Source organism: Diadema antillarum, unplaced genomic scaffold (assembly GCF_040938485.1).
Source record: "Diadema antillarum isolate AM-2024a unplaced genomic scaffold, OU_Dant_1.0 seq00000507_RagTag, whole genome shotgun sequence".
In the NCBI taxonomy this organism is placed as follows: Eukaryota; Metazoa; Echinodermata; class Echinoidea; order Diadematoida; family Diadematidae; genus Diadema; species Diadema antillarum.
Window position 1 is genome coordinate 2,393,457 of NW_027271462.1, and position 24,473 is coordinate 2,417,929.

General features: G+C 40.9%; 1 protein-coding gene across 1 annotated transcript in view; it reads left to right on the forward strand.

Moving 5' to 3' along the window:
* Window positions 1-24,473, forward strand: part of LOC139734050 (A disintegrin and metalloproteinase with thrombospondin motifs 9-like) — a 206,661-nt gene that overhangs the window by 55,113 nt on the left and 127,075 nt on the right. The window contains exons 4-7 of the mRNA XM_071644866.1: window positions 9,324-9,414; window positions 12,509-12,683; window positions 16,338-16,421; window positions 18,165-18,289. Coding sequence (XP_071500967.1) covers window positions 9,324-9,414; window positions 12,509-12,683; window positions 16,338-16,421; window positions 18,165-18,289 — 475 coding nt within the window. The remainder of the gene's footprint in view (window positions 1-9,323; window positions 9,415-12,508; window positions 12,684-16,337; window positions 16,422-18,164; window positions 18,290-24,473) is intronic.

Below are 24,473 nucleotides of genomic sequence, written 5' to 3' on the forward strand. Positions count from 1 at the left end.
ATTTGAATTACACGGCTCACTGTTCCATTTTGGCCGAAATGCGGTTACAATCTCGTAATAGTGGTGAGCGAAAGACCAGAAATATGACGATTGCTCTTGGCAGTGGACAGGGTTAGGACTTAGATATTAAATGGAAAAAGAGAGAGATAGAGATAGATAGAGAGAGATAGATAGATAGAGAGAGAGAGAGACATGAGAAGGGGAGTAGTGTTGCTAGTAAAGTCAATAATGCTTTTCACTCTTTCAGACCAGTCAGGCATCAGCAGCATGTTAATATACAAAGATAAAAGAATTTTAGTTTAGTTGCCCTGTGAAGGTTAGGCCTAAAGCAAATACAATCAAAGTATACATAGAAAGAGTTAAGCATTAGAAAAAAAAAAAGAATCCCATGAATGCTGTAAAAAGAGAGACAAAGGTCCACTGAAATGCAAATAATGTGAGTCTGAGTCTTAATGTGGGGAAAAAACATTCATACAACAAATATACCATAGACGAAGGGAAAGCCTCCTTTCTTCTAGTCACGTTGAGCATGTTCCTTACATTATGTCCACAAAGGCAAACTTGGTTATGATTGTGTTCTTTCTGCAGAAATACAAGCAAAGACTGGCAGGATCCGCCAGCACACCTTTCAATGTCCAAGCATGCACAGATTTTTCTCAGACGTGTGAACATTTGATTTGACACCCCCTGGTGCTTCACTTATTTTGATATTATGGATGAGTGGGTGAATTTATGAAATGTTCCATTTGAAGAAGAATCATCTGTAACTCACTGCTACTGCTGTGATGACTAAGGCCGTGTTTATGGTTCCCTTTTTCGGGCCAGAATCAGCGTTTTGAAATGTGATTAGTGCAAAACGCCGTTGTGTTCATGCTCACTTCGATAGAAACGATGATTCAAAATGCCGATCAAAAACGCACAAAAAGGTGCATTTACGATTGGCATTTCTGACTAATCACGTTTGACGGGGAAGCATAAACGCAACAGCGTTTCTAAACGCGTTTGGAGTGACGTCATCTAAACGCCAGCCAGCTACCCTTGCCTGTGCAGTTTTCCCATGTACTGTGCATACGCATGTCTTTCCCAGCTGCTCTCCCAGGCCGGCCACCGATTGCAGCGTGCGCCCCAATTTGACCTGCCTCTGCTGAGGTCAGCAAAGCAATCGCAAATGCTCTTTACAAGGCTCGAAGAAAGTGAGCATAAACAGTGCTCCCGTGAACAGCGTTTTGAATCAGCGTTTTGAATCAGCATTTCAAAACGCTGATTCTGCCTTCGTAAATTGAGCATAAACACACCCTAACACATGGGTTCAAATGGGTGTCTGACCCACTGATTTGCAAAACTACCTGCTTGCCATCTCTGTTTTGTACTGGAAATAGGTAGGCCTATGCACTGTGAGAAAAGCAGAAATCAAATATAATTCTAACTGAATAACTTGGTTGTTTTTTTTCCAGTTTTTATAAACTTAACAGATCTTGTTGCATTATTTTCAGACCAGCTTCAGAATTGCAGTCAAAGAGCATTTTGATTTTTTATAGCTCTTGCATGGGACTAGTTTTAGAAGGTTCTGCAATGTGTTCTTTCAGACTTGTGTGAAGTTACAGAAAACTTTCAGTTTGTTTGCTTGGTGATTTCTGTTTCATCATTTTGGGCTCAAGATTTGCCATTATAGATTATCAGTCAATGGTAGTGTGGATCCTATGAAAGGATAAAAATAGGAAACATATGTGTGAATGACTCAATGAGTTTTATCACACATTTTGTAAAATGAAACCAAACAAGTTGTAGCTCTTGATAAACAAGGATGGGGTATGAGTGGGCCAGAGCAAGTCATTGTGATAGATACATCCCGACATATAAGCAGTAAAACCATGCAGACCCCGTCTAGGTGTGACCCATGTACATGATGATGGCAAACACATGAACGGCAGGTCAGGTTCAGCAACCAGTACCAGTCGCGTTGTATCTCGTCACCATGCAGTAGCTCTTAGCCTAGAGATCCACACCGGTGTGATAGCAAAGAGTCCAGGATGTTATATTTCCATATAATTCCCACCACCTGACACGTGCTTCATCACAGGGTAGCTCTCCTACCAGGATTGAAGCATGGCATGGGCTGTGAGTTAAAGACCCAGCAGCATGGCGATTCATAGGTGGCGCGATTCATTCGCTGCTGGCTGGGGCACATTCGAAAGCCATGAATCGCACCGGTGAGTGAATTTATGAATGGAAACATACGCTCATTAGTAAAAGTCCCAATGTTCCCCAATGCTAGTGGGTCTAACATGGGGATACCAGAGAGTGGGAATGCTGGCCAGGCTCAGATACATTCGGGAATCCCTGTAATGAATTGTGTATAGCTTTATCACTGATCTCTAAAGTACACCTACAGCCAACAAAGAATTGTGACTGGAGTCAACCGTTGCCCCAGTGAGTGTACGCTTTGATGTGCATATTCGCTGATGGGTGCTACTTGTGGTTTTCAAGTGTACTCCGGTGGGCAGCGAATGAAGAGCGATTCAATCCTCCACCAGTGAATCCTCGCACTATTGGGTCTTTAATGTGCAAGTCGACAGGTGCAGCTTGCAGTGAGTCAGGGATAGTCAAGGTCTGCAGAATGGGAATGAAAGACTAGCAGAGGAGATGTGATGTAGAAATAATCTTACCTGTGACCTGGAGGGATTATACCTTACAGGTGTTTGGACCAGCTTGCCTCCAACCAACAGGGAATGCCAGGATAGTGGAGTCGATGAAAAGCTGGATGAGGACAGTGACTCATCGCAGCAGCGGCTGCCTGTTACAAATGCACAACCAGATGGGCTTTAATCTTTTTCGTGTTTTCACCCTTGCAGTCTGTCTTGATTGGCATGCGCAAAACATTACACTGATTGATACTTTACAGTGTTGGGAAGTCTGATTTTCAAGCATTGTTTAAACCAAAGAACGCTTCCTAGTTTTGGGGAAATTTACTGCTAGATCCCACAGTTGGTAACCTTTTCCTATTTAAATGATTTCTTTGAGGGAATTTGTATCACTTGCAGGAAAAATTGTCTTGCTGGAATATGGTCCAGAAGAGGAAGATGTCACAAATTGTAAGGACCTTATAACTTACAAGGCTTTGATTGTGCTTTATCATATATTTAGTATTACCCAAGAGGTACTCCTGAATCACAGACTCATGAAAATCATTTTTTTGTTGTTGCTTTTTTTATTAACCTCACAGAAATTTAGCAGTTAGGGCCTTATGTTTTTCTGAATCTCATTTCACTGTGGTATTATGCAGCACACAGTGAATACTCCTGTATAGTGATGAGGCTAGTTGAGTAACTTTGAAGATAGCTTTTATACTGCACCCTCCTCCAAAAAAAGAAAAAAAAATATGCAAGATCATGTGACAGTCTTGAAGGTGAAATGGGAGGTTAGAGCAAGGTCGCTGCAATTTGCAACCTGCAGTGGCCCTGGGTTGCTCCAAAAGAGGACCAAGGAAAGTTTAGCAAGTCTTTGGCCCATAGGAGCAAGGAGGGGGGCTTGGAGCCAACAACCTCACCTCCTCTCTCGGCATGCCTTTATGGAACCGCAGGAGAATTCTGGACTGTGAAGGTTTTGTGTTTTATCCTAAGATGCTGTTTAAGAGCTTGTTTGGTCCAAAGTGCAGCCAGTGGATTTTTGTGGTCTTGAAACAGGAGCAGCCTGACAGGCAAGGTATAGCAACCTGAGAGATTCCCCTGGCCCAGGTTTTATGCTTGTCCCCAGGACCATAAAACCTTGCCCTCTTCTTGCCAGCAGCAGCCCCAGAGAGAACGTTTGGTATGTGACGAGGAGATTTTTGAAGGGAGACATCTGCCGTGCATACTTGTGGTGCAGGTAATGGAAGAAGTAGAAGAAAATGTGTGTAGCATTTCATGACCCACTTCTACCTGATCTTGTCTGATGGAAGTTAATGGCCAACTTGCAGATTTTGCAGTGGTCTTTGAATCCACTAGGGAAACCAAGATATTTCTTAACATGATGACAGGCGAATCGAAGACCTGTCGCCTAGTGTCGGTGACTGACTGGTACCAGGAGGATGCTTGGTTACTGTAAAGAGCAGCTATCAGTCATGGCTCGTAAAGCTTGTATTCGTACCACATTCAAAATCACGTATGGTTTTGATGTAATGATGTGCTGGGATGTATTACTGAAAGATAACATACTAGCAGAATATGTCACCTAAATCTGTACTTTGGTTTCTATCAAATATCTCTCTGTTTAATGATGATGTCTGTTGCAAGTGTTGCAATGACTGTCTGCCTTTCCCCGGATGAGATGGTCAGGAACAAGAGCAGTTGTGTGTTATTAACTCATCATCGGGCAGTCAGCATTTTTTTTTCCAGTAGAGTTAGAGGACAAGTTCACCTTCATAGACATGAGGGTTAAGTGAATGCAGCAATATTAGTAGAACGCGTCAGTGAGAGTTTGAGGAAAATCGGACAATCCGTTCAAATGTTACGATTTTTAAAAGTTTCTGCTCAGTCACGGCTGGATGAGAAGACTACCATAGCTTGTGATGTCACATGTGTACAACGATATAAAGAAAGTATAAAGAAAAATTCAACATATTTTAACTTTTCTCGCATAACAAAAGGTCATTTGACTTTCTCTTTTAGAAGGCAGGGGTAATAGTATTAACCTTAATATACGTCAGTAACAAGTTGAAGAAATGTGCACTTTCTTCAAAAAGTAAAGTTTTGTGAAATTCTCTTTTTATTTTCCTTATATCGTTGTACGCATCTGACATCATATGCTGTACTAGTCTTCTCATCCAGCAGTGATTGCGCAGACACTTTAAAAATTCATAACTTTTGAACAGATTGTTGGATTTTTCCCAAACTTTCACTGATGTGTTCTACTAATATTGCTGCATTCACTCAACCCTCATGTCTATGAAGGCGAACTTGTCCTTTGATGAAAGAAAGAACTTTAAAGAGGCTGGACCATTGTCAAATGGATGGCAATGATGATGATGATGCGGGGTTTTTCTTTCTTTTTAAACATTCTTTTTTTCTGGTATCCGTTATTTTTTCTCACTGAGGAACAAGAGCAAACTTGTGCTGGACAATCTCTTGATGAGTCACTGTCCTCACCACCAAGGAAACACTTCCGAGGTCACATCCCAAAGAAATTTCGCTGTTAAGACCTCTCCCCTCCCTTAATGCCTGCCTGCCTTTGCCAATCAAATTGCAATTACAGGCAAGGCCATGCAAATTAGCTTGGTAGTCTTTGTTCCTGACCTTCGATTAATTGTATTCCGAAATCGGAACTAGCAGGGAGTGATATGGCTTCCCATGTGAAAGAAAAAACAGCTTTACTAGTTGGTGCTGAATCAGAAGACTTGCTGTCAATCATTGAGTATATTCAGTCTGTCTGAAAATTGGGATTTGGATGAGATGAACAAAAGTGTCTGGGGAACTCAAGACTACTGAGGTGAAAAGTTCCAACAGAAGTTCTGAATGATATGATGTGCATTGATGAGCTCAGATATTTCAACAAGCTGTTACTAACTAAAACCATTCATGGCAGTTGGATTAGATACCAGATACCTATCCTGCTAGAAGAGTCCATGTTCTTGTAGGTTTTAAGCCTGTAACATTGGTTAACCCATTGAGGATGGTTTGATTTTGCTACAACACACATTTCCCATAGATGCTTGCCTGAATATGCTCGGGACTCGTCCTCAACGGGTTAAGCATCCAATCACATCTTAATTTTAACTTGTTGCCACGTGCATTGGGACATTCATCTATGTATGGATATCATTCCTGAGGGGAGACTGTGTGTACAACTTCAGTGCAACTTACTTTTGTTTTGTTTTGTAAAACTAATTGTGGTCGATAGAAGAACAGAATCATTTAAGATGTGTTTTGACCTCAAGATGTCTAAAGTCCTAATTCATGTAAGTGTTGAAGAACCAATTGATATTGTGCATTTTAAACCTTTTGTTTACACACTGTGAGGGGCCTGTAGTCTAGCCACGCTTCTCTGAGTGACGAGTAAATTGTGACCAGTTCCTGACCCTCGGTGATCAGCCAATCATTCAGTTGGAACGGGAGAGCTTCTGGTGCGCGACTGTGTCAATTCCAGTGCGTGGTTTGCATTGATCCATTCATGCACTATTACCACACAGCCACACTTTATTTATACACACATTGTGATTGTCCCAGTAGTGAGAGTCAAGAGTCTGTGGTGTCCATCAAGCAACAAAATCTAATGCCATGAATAAAATCTTTTTTTTTTTAATGTTTACTATTTCCACGTGAATATCCCACAACCCCTTGTCACCTGTTCAATCATCCTTCCCTCTCTTTGTTTGAAGACCTCTCTTTTAGTATCCTTCCTGTTACTGAGGAAAATCAGAATGTGGTTCTGATTTTTAGCACCTTGCTTCCTTTCTGCAGTTCTGTTGATCTAACTTGGTCCTGTAAACTTGCCTGTCACTGTTCTTTAATCATTCAGCCTACATGAACCAGGGAGATCCCTGCATGTGCCCATAAATTCAGGAAACTTCTCAAAGTTTGCCTCTATTAGCTATAATGAATATTCTTGTCAATGTTTGAAGAAAAAATATGTTTGCACCGCCCATGTCACAAGAAGAATATAGATAAAACCCAGTAGTATTCCTCCTTATCATTTTCCTTACCAATTATTTCGGTTATTGTATCACTCATTTTTGTGCAGGATTTTTTTTGGTGTGTGTGTGTGTGTGTATGCACATTGGGTCATTATCTGTATAATGAAATATGTGTGTAATTTGTCCTTTTGAGACATTTTCATTTCCAGATATATAAGTGTTGTAGCTTATGATTGATGATTCCCTGATCAGTCTGGATAAACGATTATTTGTTTGGTTTCGGTTGGATCTAACTTTGATAGGTCTGATTTAGGTTTTGATACAACGTACAGGTGTGCAGACTGACCTGTAGTAAAGTCCATGGTCGCATACCATTATTTCTGTGGAAGTGAACTTTCTATCTGGGTTTAGCTTTGAAATCTCCAATTATTCTCTCAGCTCGGCTCTGATCTAGGGTAGCTGACCAAATGCTAGTCTAGGTTCCAGGCTTCTTTGCCCTACATTTTATAGTTCATTCTACTCAGTAGGAGCAGATGCATATAAGCATTACATGTTTTATCTCTTCTCCTTTTCAAAGGGATGGGACAAGGGAAAGCTGCAGATTACTTATTGCTTTGTGCATGCTAGGGCCCTGTTTCATAATATTATTTTAACTTTGCAATAGATGGTAACTCCATAATCATTGGTAACTACCACAGCAGCACTATTCTGTAGTCAGTCAAAACCAAGAAATCACTGATGGTTACCATTGATTGCAGGGTCACCATCAATTGTGAAGTTATCATAGTTTTATGCAAAGGGGCCCAGATATGGCATTTTCAGTAGAGAAAATTACAGCAAGATATTAGCGGAGGCAAGAGAGTCTGTGAAGGATGTACTGGCATGGATGCAGCGTAAACATAGCATCAAGAGTAATAAAAAGACATAATATTGTGATCAGTTTCATGCCTTTACCAGAAGGAATTTATAACAACTTGTGGGTGCTAATAAGCGTTGGACTTGGGGTAGGGATGGGCTGAGAGGGAGGGGAGGGGGAGGGGGGAGGATGGGAAAGGGAACTATTACATGGCAACTGAACAAACAAGGTTGGTCAAACACTGTGCTCTGGATTGTTTCAAACTTTTCTATTTCTTTTAAACCAAAAAAAAAAAAAAAGCAAATGAAGTGATGAGCAAGAAGGATGCACTAATGAAGAGTCATCAGACGTTTGTTGCTAGTAACAGGTGGAGACGAGCATCTGTGATGGCTCGCTTCCACCCTCAGGGTCAGAATGGTGCGAGTATCATTGGGCAGAAATTGAAGGGTAGCGCTAGTTCCAGCTTCCTTAAACCCGTAGATGACGAGCTGGTTTTGCTATGTATAACACACATTTCCCATAGGTACTTGCTCGAGTACTAGTGTACTTGGGGACTAGTCCTCAATGGATTAACATGCTCTGCCTCATACATCTGATGCCTGTTAGGTTATTTGGCACAAGGATTAATATGCCTATACACAAAGTTCGACTTGAATTATCACTAAGCAGCTACCCAAACTGGGAATATGTTCATATTTGCTTTGATTGTGCAAGGCTCTGGCAAAAGTCTAAGCTTGTAGGTGTATATGATTCTGCATTGTATATTCTGACTGTGGATCTGATATTAGATTTTGTTCAAGTATCTCGTAGAGTTGTCCTTTAGATCCTCTTTTCCTTGCTTGACACCTCCTTTGATAATTGCAAATTAGGGGCTGCTAGTATTGAGAGGAAGTTCCACTCACCAATGAAGGAAACTGTGTTTAAATCACACCTGTGGGACAAATGAGTTTCTCACTACACCCTGTGCCGACACTCACATTGAGGTACTTACGTTTGTGTTCAGATGCAACCAGGATAGATTAACCCATTGAGGACAGGCTGATTTTGCTATAACACGCGTTTCCCATAGACACCTGCCCGAGTATACTTGGGACTCATCTTCGATGGGTTAATGATCTAGAGATAATAAAGGAAAATCCAGAGAAAATTCCCACCTGAGCCTGTTGGGCTCAAACAAAGTAAGGTCAGGTTTACCTTGCAGGTTCTACTCTCATTTTGTTGTATGGGATGAAATGGATCAACCTCAAAATAAAAAACTGCTAACTAAAATTATAGTTTACTGAGTACCGGTATGAAGTTAGATTTCTTCCATCTGTTTGCTATGTTTGAGGTTTGTGTGCAATCCTGCGGGGTATCATTCTTGTCTTCTGCTCCCAGTCAATAAGATTTTTGTTTTGAAACCAACTCTTGCAAGTTTCAGGAATGATACTAGCAGTGATTTCAGTATGTGTGTGCATGGGCTGGTAGTTTATTGTTGCTGAGTTGCTGTTGTGGTAGCAGTTGCTGCAACACCTGTAAAAAAGTTTCATTGCTGATTGGTTGTAGGTGAGATGATGAAATAATGTAGCTGTTGTGTGTATTGTACAATAATACAAGTTGTCGCGGTTATTGTAAGTTATTTTTTTTAAACATAACATAAAACCAAATGAGATATGATAGATTAAGATGATTGAAATGTGATTAATGATATTATGTATAACTGGTGATAGTTTCTAAGTGTGTATTTGTTGAATTCTGGGGCAAGTCCATGGACTAGACTGTTACGATACCTGTACAGACCAGCTTGCTACATACTTGCCTGCAGATTAGAGCTGTAAATTAATATTTCCAATATCATTTTGTTTCTCTCTCACAATGCAGATAAAGATACGGAAGAAAGTAATTCATCTGTTCCGAAGTCAGGGGGTCTAGTAAACCAAATCTATGGTCTTGTTCAAAGTGTTCAAAATAGGTAAGTCATGATCGCAAATTTTCCTTTTCACATCCCATCCATGTGAGAAAAATGTTTCCTCTTCATGTCACCTCCTTGCCTCCAGCCATCATTGATACTGTTAATTTATTTCCGATCAGATATATACCCAAAGAACGAAATTAGACACCGTCTCATAAAGTTTGAGGAGTTGTGTTTAATTGAGTTCGGCACTTGGGAGGCCATACAATATATTCAAAGTGTTGTTGTGTGTATGTCGATGATCAGTGACACATTTTCACATCTACACAAATTAGTCTTTGATTTAAACTCCCACATAGCATAGTACTCCTATAAAAAAACAAACATTTCTTTCATTTTGCTGTTTTCAGTTAGTTCCTATTTTGGACATTACTGTTGAAATCTTGTTAATATCATGGAATTCCATTTAAGCATTCTTTGTAGATACATCTATCATGAAACAGACTTCCTAAACTTCAATTTTTTTTTTGTCTATTGATGATCATGATAACTATTCGTATGTTCAGAGGATGTGTCAGATTATAATTGAATGTCAGATTCAGGCTTCTGTTATGCCTTGTTCCAATTTGAGACTTGAACCACAAACTGTTTGCAATTTTTGCAATCTTGCGATCATATCGCTGATAGGATCGCTTGTTCTCCATCACTGAAATGGAGAAATGTGCTTTGCTCTCTCACTCTCTTCCGCTTTCTTCCTCTTTCTCTTACTGTCATTTTCTTTTCATTTTTTTTTTCTCTTTCTACTTTTCATCAACTTGAAATCAGGCTCTCCCCTGGCACATGGAGAATATTTTGACATGTCGTTAATGTTCCTTCCAGTATAGTTTCTGTGGCTAGGGATCACCGGGGCTTGGAATAACATTATGAATGGCTGGTAGAGATGGCAAAGTACACACTTCGGGTGGACCAGTCTAAATAGTTCTTGCCAAGGTCACGTGGCTGTCTGTTTGTTACAAAGGGAACCTCCAGGGGCAGATCAGACAAATCAAAATAAAGAAAGCATGAGGTGATGACTGTGTTATGACTTTTGACGAGGCAGAAACCCTCCTGGTAGTTCTCCAACCGAAAAAGAAATGGAAAAAAAATCTGCGATGTAACGATCACAGAATGATTGAATGGTCGCTGGCCGATGTTAGAATAACTTTGTGGGGTGAAATAATACAATTTTGTGGCTTGCATGATGAATGCAATTTTGATAGATAAAGGACGTTTTTGTTTCGTCTGTCGCACCCTTGTATTTGACTCTTGGAAATGGTGTGGCGGAGGTGAGAAAATGAATTCTTTGGATGTAGCAGACAAAAATACATCAAAATGAAATGCAGTGCATACAGACTGTTTGAAGAGTGAAGAAAAAGAGGAACATACTCACTAAATTACATTTTATAGTAAAATTTGCGAGCGTTACAGTCCTCTCACAAAATTGTCTTTTATTGTTTCATGGAACAAAAAGAAACATTATTTGGATGATGTATCATGAAATGTGATGAGGTGTGTTGAGTTTCAATGTATGAAATTTGAATCCTCAACCCTGAATAAAAAACTCTCAATTCTTGTGACTTTGGATTGTTCATTGTAAAATTAGAAGATTATGTACCAACAAAATGTATGTGGCACCACAAAAAAAAAGATATTTTTGACCCTAATTTAAAGATTCAAGTCATATTCCTAGTGTAGTATAAACTTACACCACAAACACTGTCAAATTCCTGGCTAATTTTTCAGCGTATAATCATTCCAAACAAATTTCATCTAGCCACCAGATATAGATTGATTAAACATTTCCTATAGTACCACCTCATGCAATGTAAGATTCAAATCATTACATGTGTTCTACGCCCTGAGGGGTTTAAATACATGCAGCTGTACCCGCCCATTACACAATGATGAGAAAGTGTATATTAACCTATTAAATATGGGAGCCTGGTGGTCTCTGGTCAGTAAAGTATTTGGGTTTTCAGAATCTAGTACCAATCAGCTGAGTGAAAACTTACTTGTGCCTTTTATTATACATTGCGTTGGCTCCTATGTAAACTTGTGATGTTGACCAAGGACGCAAGCTAGCAGTCCAGGGATTTTTTGATCTCAACGGGAGGTCGTCTTTCATCTCTTATGCTTGATTGCCCTTGCGATTTTGGTGTAATGCAAGAAAGTTGAATATAGCATTGAGTTTTTTTAGTTTTTCTTTGTCATACCCTTCTCATTTAACCACTCCCATTATGTTTCACTCTCCATACAGTGGCGCTGGATGGATATAATATATAACTTTTTGTTTTTCTGTTTGATAGCCCAGCAAACAGACATTATGACATTACCAGGGAGGGTTTGTTTTGACTGCACACTCGAGAGTTCCTGGGCAGTCGTCAGTGGTTGTGAGGCAGTGGAAGGTGTCATCCCCGAGCAGGAATGTTTTGGCAACAAAACTCCAATATTTGATTTTTGCACCTCCTGAAGCAAAAAGTGACAACTGCCTCTGGAACCATTCAAAATTCCACCATAAGGGGGAGCTGCCTCTTTCACCTTTTCGGTGGTGGCAGATATTTTCTTTCCTAAATATTTGCATTCAGCTGAAATATGTGGTCCCTATTGTGGTCCATTTTATGAGGCCTGTAATATTTGTTGGCGTGCAATAGAGTCAGCTAGTCTAACCTTTGATATGCCGCTGATAATTATACGGAAAGGTAGCTCTCTATGAAAATTGGGGTTTGAATGCATTCAGGAATGAAATGAATTTGTATTTTTCAGTCACAATAAGTTGGAGACTGTATTTATGAGAAGAAGGTGTCCACTCCATAAATGCATTACTGTGCTGATATTGAGGAAACAAATATATTCAGCATTTAAATATATATCGTTGTGTGCATGGCAGATTGTCGTTAATGCGCTTCCCTGTGCATGGCAGATTGTCGCTAGGCTGTGGGAGTTTGATTGGGTTAAGAACATTCTGCCATGCGCATGACAATTATATATTGCCTGTCTATCTTGTTTACATATATTATATGTGGATAGGGAGAGAGAGAGAGAGCATTATGTCATATTTTCATAAATTTAAGTTCATTGTGTGAAGTGTCATCCATGTTCTTTGTTCTCCTTGCAGTCTAAAGGCCAAGGAGGAGTCCTATGATGAGGAAGACTCCAGCAGGAGGCACCATCGAGGGAAGAGGTTTATATCTTACGAGCGCTTCCTCGAGCTCATGATTGTGGCAGACCACAAGATGGTGGAGAAACATGGAGCCGAAGTCAGCCATTACGTCTTGACACTGGTTGCCGTGGTAAGTCCATTGCCCCACCCCTTCGTTAAAGAGGGGGTATTTACATAGACAAAAGGAGGGTTCAAACAAAGGTTGCCACTGTGGCTAGCCCTTGCGGGATCGGTGGCTTGCACGCATTTTGCATCAAGAGTGCTCTACTGGGTTGGTGTTTTCTTTTGCTTGTTTTAACTGAGTCACAAACACAAATGTGGAAGTGGGAAGCTCTCTTAGCTCATTGTGGTAGATACAGAGTAAAGATTGGGACAGTTATATCCATCCATGGGTCAATGGCCTTTATTGTGTATAGTCTGGATAACACTTGATAAAGTTCTTAACCTTAATGACTTGGTCATCTATGAAGTCATCAAAACAGGAGGTTGCTTTTAGAAATGCTTTGTATCACAGATATTTGAGAGCATTGCCCCTTTGCCAAACAATTTAGGACAACAAGGAATGATTAAACACCAAGGGTTTTGTGGTGGGGGTAGGGAAAACCATTATTTGTACACCTATCTGGGTGCAGCACAAAAATCTGGCTCTGATTTTTGTGAATCGTGTATGGTGGCAAGAACATAGACCCCAGGGTCAAGAATAGATCTGAATTTCAAGGTTTGCCTAGAGATGCTTCAAGTGGGGTCAAGGGGGGGGGGGGGGGGGCTGTAGGACCCTTCCTTGTCCCTCTGTTGAGAAAGAATCTTTCTGTTGGCATGGGGTGTGGGGGGGGGGTGAGTCAAAGGGTCTCTCAAAGGGTCTCTCAAAAGAGACAAATTTGGATGTCTTCGTAGCCTCTTTGCACAACTTTGCACAACTCATCGATTAACACTGCAGCTTGCCACTCACTTCAAGCAGTTGCACACTGGATTGATTTTGCAGACATGCTCCCCTGCATTTTGATTGTCGACACACATGCAGGACAGGCAATTAACAATGCTTTCAGAGATGATGATGGGAAATACAATTGTGATCGTCAGGTGGATTGGCATACACCTCGCGAGGGCATGACCGATGATGTATGACCTGCTTGTTATGATAGGTGTAATGCATTGTCAGAGTGTGCTAACAATGGTTCAGTCTTGAAGTCTGCATTTGTGTGCCCAAGCTACTAGATAGGGCCCAGTGGTTTTGAAAGTGGAACCAGCTAGATCTGCTGCCATTTGAAACACTTACAGGCTGGGAATTGATTGTGATGAGATGTGCCAGAACTTGAGATGACCTCCCAGGCACACCTGGCATGTAGAACAAATTTAGGGATTTGATGATCTGCTGTGTGCCGCAGCAAATCTGGTCGGCTTGCCTCGTTATCTCTGCAGTGCTTCATCCAGCCATAAGGGTAGTGTCACACATTATTGAGATGTAGGAAAACAGGGGATGACATAGTTTGTGTGTAACCTCACATCTTTGGCTTGCCACACATGGAGCTTTCATGACCCAGAAACCAAATCACACCTAAGTGGAACCATTCCTACCACTCCTCCTCCTCCTCCTTTTTCTCCTGCCCTCCTTACCTAAACTTCCAATTGTCTGTGGCAGATTTCTCCCATTACATGCCGGAGTATCCATAACTTGCCCTCCTGTGCGGGCACGGGGCACCCCTGGTACATACAACCAGAAGCAGTCACAGGTGCATTATAGTGGGTGAAAACATTTCTGTGTTTTTTTTTTCTTGGTGACTGTAGACAAGGCTGACGATTCAGTTTTTTTTTTTTTTTTTTTTTTTTTTTTGGGGGGGGGGGGGGGCGTTGTGAACATTTGAAGCTTAGTATCTCCTAGTCCCAGACTTTTTTTTTCTTAGGAGACAGGTATCAAGTCTGCTGTGAATGGAAACAAGAATATATATATATACATATATATATATTTTAAAATCTATTACTCTAGATCTTCTGGAACAAATGATACATACAATTTGATGAGTGTGTAGTATATCTGTACCATGTAGGCCTACAAATGTGTCCTTCTCCCCTAGTATAAGTGTAGTGATGTAATTAAGAGGATTCAGTGAGAACAGTTTCAATACAGGAAGTAGTAGTACTAGGGTTGATTGAGAAATGTCATTGCCCAAGGTAAAATTCATAGCAATTTCCCACATTTCATAATTATGTGCTCAGGATTTTAGGAGAGGAAACTGAAGGTCATTGTAGAATGAGTTGAACAGGCAGCCACTTTGGCTTAATCAAAATGTGCCAAAATTGGACTAACCGAAGGAAACTTCAATTAAAGGCTCCGTTTATGGCATTGATGTTATACTTTGAGGCTCATTGACTTCTTAGTGAAAATGGGGATGTACTCTCTAAAATAATTCACTTATGAACAACATAAGATTTTGTTGGGAAACTCTCATTTGATATAAGTATTGTGTCCTTGTTGCTTAGAGTTTTTCAATCAAAGCTCAGTTGAATGTATAAGCCTATATTATTTTTTTTTTTAAGTGGACCTAATTGTAATGTAGTGTACTCTCATAAATCATTGGATTTTATTTTTAAAAAATGTTGGATTATGATCAGCATAAAACATTTTTGAAGAACTCTCCATTCATACCTTGTTGTTGGATTTTTTTGTGTGTGTACAAGAATAAGGATGGTACAGGTTCTGTGTCTTGCATATACAGACTTTCCATATGTTCTTATTAACGGGAGCTCCAATCAATATGATGGCCTCGTACAGAAAGTCTATGCTAGGGCAGAATTCCTCCTGTTTACTATACCTACCTTATGGTAATTACATACTGTACTAACGTGCTGTGATGTCATACTGGTTCACAGGAATATTTTGTTATGTACTGTACTCATGCATACTGTGATGTCATATGGTTCACAGGAATAAGTCACTTAAGCTCTCTGTTTTATGTTATTCTCTTTTCTGATCTTGTATATATTTTTAAAAATATGTATGTATATACATACATATATATATATATATATATATATATATATATATATATATATATATATATACATACATATGTTTATTTATTTTTTTATTTTTTTAAAGTACTCTTGAATTTTCCCACCATGAGCAGAAACTACTCAACAATTTATCCATTGAAAGAATTAAATCCAAAACACGGGTGAATGAAGTCAGCGAAGTTAGGAAGCGTTCTGGCAAATAATCCACGCTGGCAGGCGTGAAGATAATGGATCTGGGTGAACAAGTGTTGTCATTGTCATCCGTCATTTGTTGTCTCGCATGGCCAGTTTGAGTTCAAATGAACCTCGGTCATGCTATCTCCAGTATCCTGTCTCACTTATTAAATGCCATCAATGAAAAGACATTAGATTTGAACATTCCTCCCTCTCTTGTTTCTTCCTCTTATGTTTTACATGACATACCATCCCTGGTGTCCACATAACAGTTGTACTTCCATTCCAATCAACGGCATACATTCGTCCTCAAAGTTAGTACTGTCTAAGAAGTTGATATCATCTTCAACTATCTTTTTTTTTTTTCCTTGCTGTAATCGGCTTTAACTCTCCCCATGCCACACATGTTGTTACGTACTTCTGCCATATGCTTGCAGCAACATTGCAGTACTGTTACTGTCAAGGAGTTAGTGGATGTTTTCACCTTCCTTAGGGATGCCAAGGATATGGATGTAAATTTTTATTAATGTTTTTAGTTATTTTTGATGAGGTACATGAAATGCACCGTGTGATCTCTCATTTCTGTGTCTCTTTACAGGTGAATAGGATATTCCGGGATCCAAGTATTGGCAATGCAATCAACGTGACACTTGTGGAGCTGAAAGTATTGATGAATGAGTCGGTACGTATGGACTTCTCGCTATGTAATCACTAGGTCCATGATGATACTTATAGGCCTATACCTCCTTTTAAATCATTCTAGGCTGGTATCAAGTCTTACCTTGATGATATAATATTTTGCATTGCCTGACACGTATGTTCTTGTTGTATTCGTCAGTCCTAGTTGTATATTCTAATGAGTGTTGCTTCTTCTTGCATAAGGAGAAAGAGATAATGGTCTTTTGGATTAGGTAATGCTGGTCAGCTGGGGGTTCAACTACTCTTTGTCATTTGCCTTTTTTTTTAGGGCACTTGCCTAATCACATTACTATCTACATAAACTTATTGTATGTGGTGTGTTACTGACAATAAAGAAGAATTTTGACAGCCATTTTACATATCTCTAACACTTGGAAATGTATTCATTTGATAGCAGAAATATCTGGAAATAATTGACTTCTCTCTTGCAATTCTTTGTATTTCTCGTTTATGTAAAAAGAAAGGAACATTTCTTTTGGTGAGGGATTTGAACCTACAAACTGCAGACCTACCAGAATCCTTACAAGGGGCAGCAGCTATAAATACACGGTAGTCACACTTCCGAATGCCAAACACGGGTTGTCTGGTATGGTGATGTGCCGTCCATAGCTGTTGGTGAATGTGAATTGGAGTTAATGCAATTCTGTGCACGGAAGTGTAAAAAAGATGATCTGACGTGGGGGGAGGTGGTTGCATCACGGCGGTATCATTCAGGAAGTGACACAACTTTTGATAAGTGCGGGGGACACCCGCTCCTGAATTGGCCGACCAGCCAGACACAAGGAAGGTATTAATTGTCACATTTAGACATATCTGTCGTGGCGAGAATCAACCCAAAGGTCATGCACCGGCATGAAGGGAAGATGCAGAGGGGTGGTCAAGGGAAAATAAATATAAAAATAGAAATGCAGTTAGTCATCAGAATCAAGGAAAATAAAACATAAAGCCAGAGAACTGAGCACAAAGATTCAAGCCCCCTTGCCCCGGAGCTCCCCTTGCAAACATCGTCATTGCCAGCTACTCAACAGGTGCTAGACTACGGTGGCGACCAATTATTCCAAGTACCGTGGCAAAGTGCCAGTTTGTTTTGCACGAACGTCTGCAAATAGTCTGAGGTGACAGAAAGTGCACATTTTTGTTTGAACAGTGGGGACGGGGGAAAGCAGACGGAATGATACAAAATCTCTGTCTCCAATGTACACTCTGTATGTAGTGGATTAGAAAGAGGAGGATGGTGTTTAAGTTGTGCCAAAACCATTTTTATTCAATGAGAAAATATCCTAAAAAAAAGGATACATGAAAATGTGGAAGTAGGTTTCAAGTACTTCCTGTGGTATTTCCCAAAGGAAATGCTACCAACACAGTGTAGAACAAGACTATGCAACACAAATAAACCAAAGATATGTCTTCGTGATTTGCAATCTACAACAACAATAAGAACAACAAATCTTCATTCTTCGGGTTCTGTGGTTGTGTGAGAGAGTTACCGTATAATAATGTGTAAATCCCTCATGGTCTGAAGATGGATCTTACTAGCTACAATTTGGGATGAAACCATCACATCGAGAGATCTAACAGAGCAAATTTTAACAAACTCTTTTCTCATTATGAATGCCACTTGGGGAGTGTCAAGAAGCTACTATCTGAACTTCTCCTAAAGAAGGCCCATAAGTGAGTTTTAGCAAGGTGCATTTTTACAGATCCTCTCTATTCTTGCTCCTCACAGGATGGTCCTGAGATAACGTCCGACGCCCCCAGGACGCTGAGGAATTTCTGTATTTGGCAGCAGCAGCAAAACCAACCAGATGACAGGCACCCCCACCACTACGACACTGCCGTCCTCATAACAAGGTAGGTCCTTGGAAGAATACAAAGAACAGTAATGATTCCCTCCTTTGCAGCAAATAAGGAAACATTGAAAAAATTAGAACAAGCTCTGTGAGAGGAGGAAAAAAAAAAACAAAACAAAAGAAGAAGACTCCTCCCTAAGATAGTACAGTGTGGCATAGTCTTGGAATTTATTCCTCCTTTTATTTCTGACTGCTTGCTCTTGAATTCCAGGCTCATTTTGGATATTACTTTGATTTTCTTTGCCTTCATAATTAATGCTTAAAAATCTGTGTGCAGTGGATTTACACCTCTGCAGGTTCCTTGATCAGCAGGTTCAAAGGAGCTTTGTCATTTGTACAGACAAAAAAAAAATCTTGGCTAAAGTAATAAAACCATCGTGCTGTGTTTCCTGAAGCAAGTGCACTGCATTGTAGAAAGTGCATGTCATGGCGAGGTGACTGAGCTCACAATACAAACGTCTTCCACATCTGTCATAGTCTGCATTCTGTGACTGCTGTCCTTACCGTTTGGAAAATCAATCATCTAATTCCATAATGCCTCCTGATTTGAGGTTTCCTGTCAAGTGTAGTGTTGAGTGAATATTGTAACTAGTATTGCGTGCAAATAGGAGAATGTCTTTCTGTCCCTATTCAGGTGATTCAATAGGCCATCCATACTGACCAGTGAGCGGTGATCCTGGAGTTGTAGTGTAGATGAATCTACAGAGCAAAGACAGTTAGTTACTTGTGTAACTCTTGGCATTTTCGAGTCAAACAGTTTTCTGTTACTAGTGTCAGAGTATCCTTCCCATCTTTCACTAGATTTCAATTCCCCTTAGATGTACAAACCATGTTGTAGGTTTATTTTTGGACGGATGGAAGGCCGACTAGGTGCTGTGCAACAAGTAAAAATTGGCTTTGAGGTGGTTGAAGGTGAGCCAAAGAGGTGGCTTTGGCAGTGTGATTTGTATCATGATTATTAGCTGATCGATAGGGTTGTCTCCCGCCCCTTTAGCGCTACTCAAAGACCTTGAGAGGTTGCCAAGAAACCTGTTAGGGTGATGGCTGCACAAGCTGTGTGCCTGGGCGTGAGGTTGCTAGGGAAGGTTTGCACAAGGAGTTTGCTGAACAGGTGAGTCACATCGGCCTAATGTGCCGGGGAGCCTAGGGAGGGTGTCAGTGACAACACTAGGGTTGGTGCCACTTGTCACATTAGCACATTATCTATCCAGCCTGCATTGTCTACTAGGAGCACCTGGATTAATGACAGAGTTCTGCACCAGGCACACGTAATTGATCAATTGATCGAGTCTACCACATTCCAAGGTGATAAACCCCGTGAAGATTAAAGGAAAGAAAGAAAAAAAAAGGAAGAAAACTATGTTTATTTTTCACAGCATGGCTCAGAAGTGTGGTGATCATGTTTAAGCTGTGTTGAACAATCCACATGGGCATGAATCATCTCTCTGTACTCGTTGCGGCTGTTGAAAAAGCCTGTGATGAAGATTTTGTGACAGTTGTCTGCAATCTGCAACAGCTCTGGAGGCATGGTGGAGCCACAATAAATCGGGTCATGCTAAGGGGAAAAAGTGTGCCCTTGTAGAATGTTGCTTGTTAGACAGTCGCAACTTTGTTTCAGATAACGCTATTTTATTGTTGTTGTTGTTGTTGTTATTGTAATAAGATATTATACACTGTGTATTGTGTGCAAAAGATACATGTAGGACTGAATTTCTTGCTGCCTGATTGTCATAGTGCTCTTTCAATACACCATTCTTGCAAGTTTCCAAGTTGATATGTAAAGGAGTTCACCTCAAATGTATGATCGGTAAGTGATAGACCTGCAAATTTCAAACTTCTTGGGTTGTGTTACAACATGAGAATTCGTCACAGATGTGAATGTGAGTATCTTGTCCAGTGGATTCACTTGAACAACCAACACACCCTACTTTAAGTAAATACGCATATTAAAGAGTTGCCACCTCTACTCCAGCCATTCACGATGAATGAAGGTGTTGGAAGGTGTGTTGGTCCCTTTCTTATGGGTCAAAAGCCTCAGGCATGTTAAGCACTGAAAACCAAACAAACAAAAAACAGAATGCAGACAACAAGCAAACAACACAACAAAAATGTACGAAGAGAAAATTGATTGATGTTAAAGGAAACTTGCCATGACAAGTACAATTTGGGTGTGGCTCAGAAGCATGGTAAAAAAGAAGTAGGTTGAAACTTGGATATATATTAGGATGCACAAATGCCATTTTGTTATCCCTTTCAAAAAGAAAGGGAAAAAAAAAGATAGTTGTACTTGATTATGATAGGCCCAGAAGAATGAGCACTTAACGGTCCCATCTAATTCGCGTGAATCGCAGATCGTATGATGAGCCATGGATGGGCGTTATTGAATTTGACTGTCCTGACATGTCTGTGTGTTATGTTGTCATGTTTCATTCAGTTTCACCTGTCATGCAACGGGCGCATGTGACCAACTGACAAGTCATTAGACAGTGCCTCGAAAATGTATCATGGCGCATCGTCCAGGAGTCATAATTGCATTATCTTGTGAACAATGGCTCTCGAGTCAGCCCGGGTAACAGGACAGACTGTGACAAGCTTTGGATGGCTCTGATTGAGTTTCTCCGTCGATTCCCCCCCCCCCCCCCCCCCCCATCTCGTGAAGATTTGCCTGATGTCGTCTGCTCTTGCTGGTTTCTGTGTGTATCCCAGCCTTTGGAATGGGAGAGCGGTACTGCCTCTCACTCTGATGGAATCCCAGCCCTCCCCTCCAGTGGTCGGGAGATACCGGGCTTGATTAATGTGTTGGCTTTGGTGTGAATCAACAGATAATGCAGGACCGCACGGGAATTAATGGAGTGTGCACACAGATCTCACCGGATAGTGACAGATAAAACGGTGTAAATAGGGGGAGACACAGTGGAGTTCTAGTCCATTAATCATTGTGCATTATCGAGTTCCACAGTCACAGGAATGTCTTTTGATGGTTGATTAAACTGGATGCTTTTATATAGGCCTAAACCCAGACTGGAGATAGATTTGCCGATCACTATAGCATTGTCTTACACATGAGGTGATCTCTTTCCGATCCACAGTTCTTTCAAAACTCCATCTATGTCCAAAAAATACATATAGGAATGAACCATGGCAGCTTGAGAATATCATCTCGCAGTTTGAGAGTGTGGTGTTGGCGCCAGTAAGCATACACCCCACTTTTAAAACATTTTCCTCTTCACTGCCTTACTGGTCACCTACGTCTGGCACCCTGCCACTGACCCCTGACCCACATTTGCTGCTCAGTAATCTGCCCTGCGCAGAGATGCATGCTGGGAAGGACTCCTGTTACTTCCGAACCAGGAGAGGTTAATATTCATTCTCCAACCCCCCACACACTGGAAACTAGGACCCATCAAACTTGGCATGTCAGTCGTAAATTCAGGGAGTTAAGCTTGATTTTTTTTTTTTTTTCTGTGACCATGCCTTGTGAAGTTTTGTAACTGGGGTTCACATGCCATAGGGTTTCATGCATTAACTTGCTGAAGACGAGTCCTGAGTATATTTTGGCAGGTGTCTCTGGGAAATACATGTTGTAGCAAAATCAGCCCGTCCTCAACAGGTTATAGTGAGCTCTGCATGACATATCAGAACCCAGACATTTCATACGGGGTAGGCTTATAGTCAAGAGAATCTCTTCAGTGTGATCAGTATTTAGAGGACTCCATAGTGAGAAAGAAAATGTTTGCATTTAAAAAAAAATTTTGCCCGTGTGTTTTACCAATACTGTCTCCAGACTTGAAGGCAGTTTATATGTCAAGATGTGCGGTTTATGAAACTGCTCTCAACCTTGCATTCGGGAACATCTGAAAATATATCCAGCCTTCCTTTTCATGGCTTTGGCCTCCCATCTCCTTTTTCCAGCGGAAGATTTGTTTATGTCCGACGACGGTACCAGTCTCACCCCAAACTGGTGCTCCCAAATAACTCTTCCTCCCCGGGCTTTTGGCAGTATCCATGGCGACTGCACATCCTCCTTCCCTCCCTGCCTTCTGCCCCAAAACTCTGCAGTAAACAGGTTCGCCTACCCTGGCCACCTGACCGATGGCCTAGTTTGAGCACTGCATGATGTGTGTGTTGTGGATCACGAGTGCTACAGTGACGGGGAAAGGGATCACTGCCCCTAGGATGTAGGACACTGCTGTCCAGGAGAATTCCATGTTATTAGTGGGGGGGGGGGGAAGAGGGCTAATAAATGTCCTCCTGTTCTGTTTGATGTTATCATCCTCATTGTTAAAGTGGCAATATTGAGCAGAGAACAAAAAAAATCCCTTTTTCGCAAAAGAAAAAGAGAAAAACTAAAGGGATTGTTGTTTTCTTAAGACTCAGGGATAATGTAGACATCTTTTAAAGGTTTATCCACATGTAAAATGTTGATGTTCCAGGACTAGAACCATTCATTTCTAATAGATGTAGGGTAACCATTCCATTCTCGTCAGACTCTCTTGTAGATTGTAAAATGTTGAATATATTAATGGTTGAAATTTGACGTGTCTTTGCTCTGAAATTACTGAATATATATCTGACAGTTTTTCCTCCTGGCTGCTATGCTTTTTTAGCTGTAATATTCCTGCTTTATGAAAAATCACAGAGATAGTTTCAAAATCTTCACACAGAAATGGGGTTTTAGTGAAATGGGCATTGGTGAGTTACCCAGTGAACAAGGTCTTCTGTGCTTGTTAGAGGAATAGGCCTAAGCACTACTAGTATGTGTTTGAATTATTCTTGAAGTTGTCTAGTCCTTTAGTTGATCTTCTCTAGTGTGGAGGCATGAGACTCGAATCGATGACTGTTTGATGAACATAAAGGGAGTATTTTTCACTCGAAATGTTCTGGTGAATATCTCGGTGTCAGAAGTGCATAATTCATCACTGCCGCTTGAAGCCAGTCTGAAGCGTTCGCTCTTTACGCTTATTAATGCAAGTCTGTGATTGATCTTTGTAATTGTCCTCCCTTGTAGCAGGAAAAGGAGAAGAAAGATAAAAGATAACAGTGTGTTCTGGGTGCAGGACACAATGCGATTGTCGGGGGGGGGGGGTGTCCTCTGGGTTTTGTGATTGTTACAACTCTGGCAGAATGATCCTTTTCACTGGGGTCCTTACAGTTGCTGGTTTGCATTTTCGGGACACTTTATCTTGTGATGTCCCTGCATTGTGAGACTAAAGAACTACTGCACACAGAGGGTCTTTGTGGAGGGGTAGGGGAAAAGGGACGCACAGTGCATCTCGTGTGGATGAAATCGGGAGTGGCCGGGGGCATTACATTTAACCCCCTGAAGTTGTCAATGGTCCTTAAAATCCAAATGAGCGGAAAAGGGCAACGGTTCACTCACGCATTCCTCTTGTCTGCCAGAGTTCATGATCTATATAAGCTCTTTCTCTTTTGGGTGCAGGGAGGAGGAGGAGTACCAATGAAGGCGAGACCATGATGGGTGGGGTTAGGCAAGGTCATCAAGATGTAACATCTCCTTTTTGCTCCCCCCCCCCCCCCATTTTAAAGCTGTCTGTTGTGTGATATATCTGAAAATAATTGGCACTCATTACATCGGAAGGTCATAGGTCGCTCCTTGTGGTTGTAATCTTGTGAATGCCAGCTTCTGATGCATGAAAGGGAAAGGGTGTTGTTTGGTAATTTTCCAATCCATTGAGAATTGATTAACCAATCAATTACAGTTCCGTTGATAGATCAAAAGATGGAAATATTTATGTATTGTTAAAAGCTTTGCACAGTTCAAATTTGTTTTTGATTGGCTTGTACTCGTATATTTGGATATTTGTCTTTTAAAAGGTTCGTGCTTGAGAGGTGTGATTCCACATGACCCCCCCCCCCCCCCCATCTTGACCATGGTAGAAGAATTTGAAGGCTATTTGACAAGCTCAATTATCTGTCAGGCCATTTAACTGACATCAATGTCTCATAATTGTCTCCAAGCGTGTAGGTCAAATGTATCTCTCCCAGTCCCATTTAAAAAAAAAAAGAGTGCTCTCGGGAGCAAGGACATAAGAGTTAAATTGTCCCAAAGAACAAGACACAAAGCCAACACCTTGATGCGGTGCAGTTTGTTTTGGAGCGGAGGAGGGCACGGGGAGAGTGACAGAGAGTGAGGACGCCCATTTATGGCTTCAAAATTAGCGCCC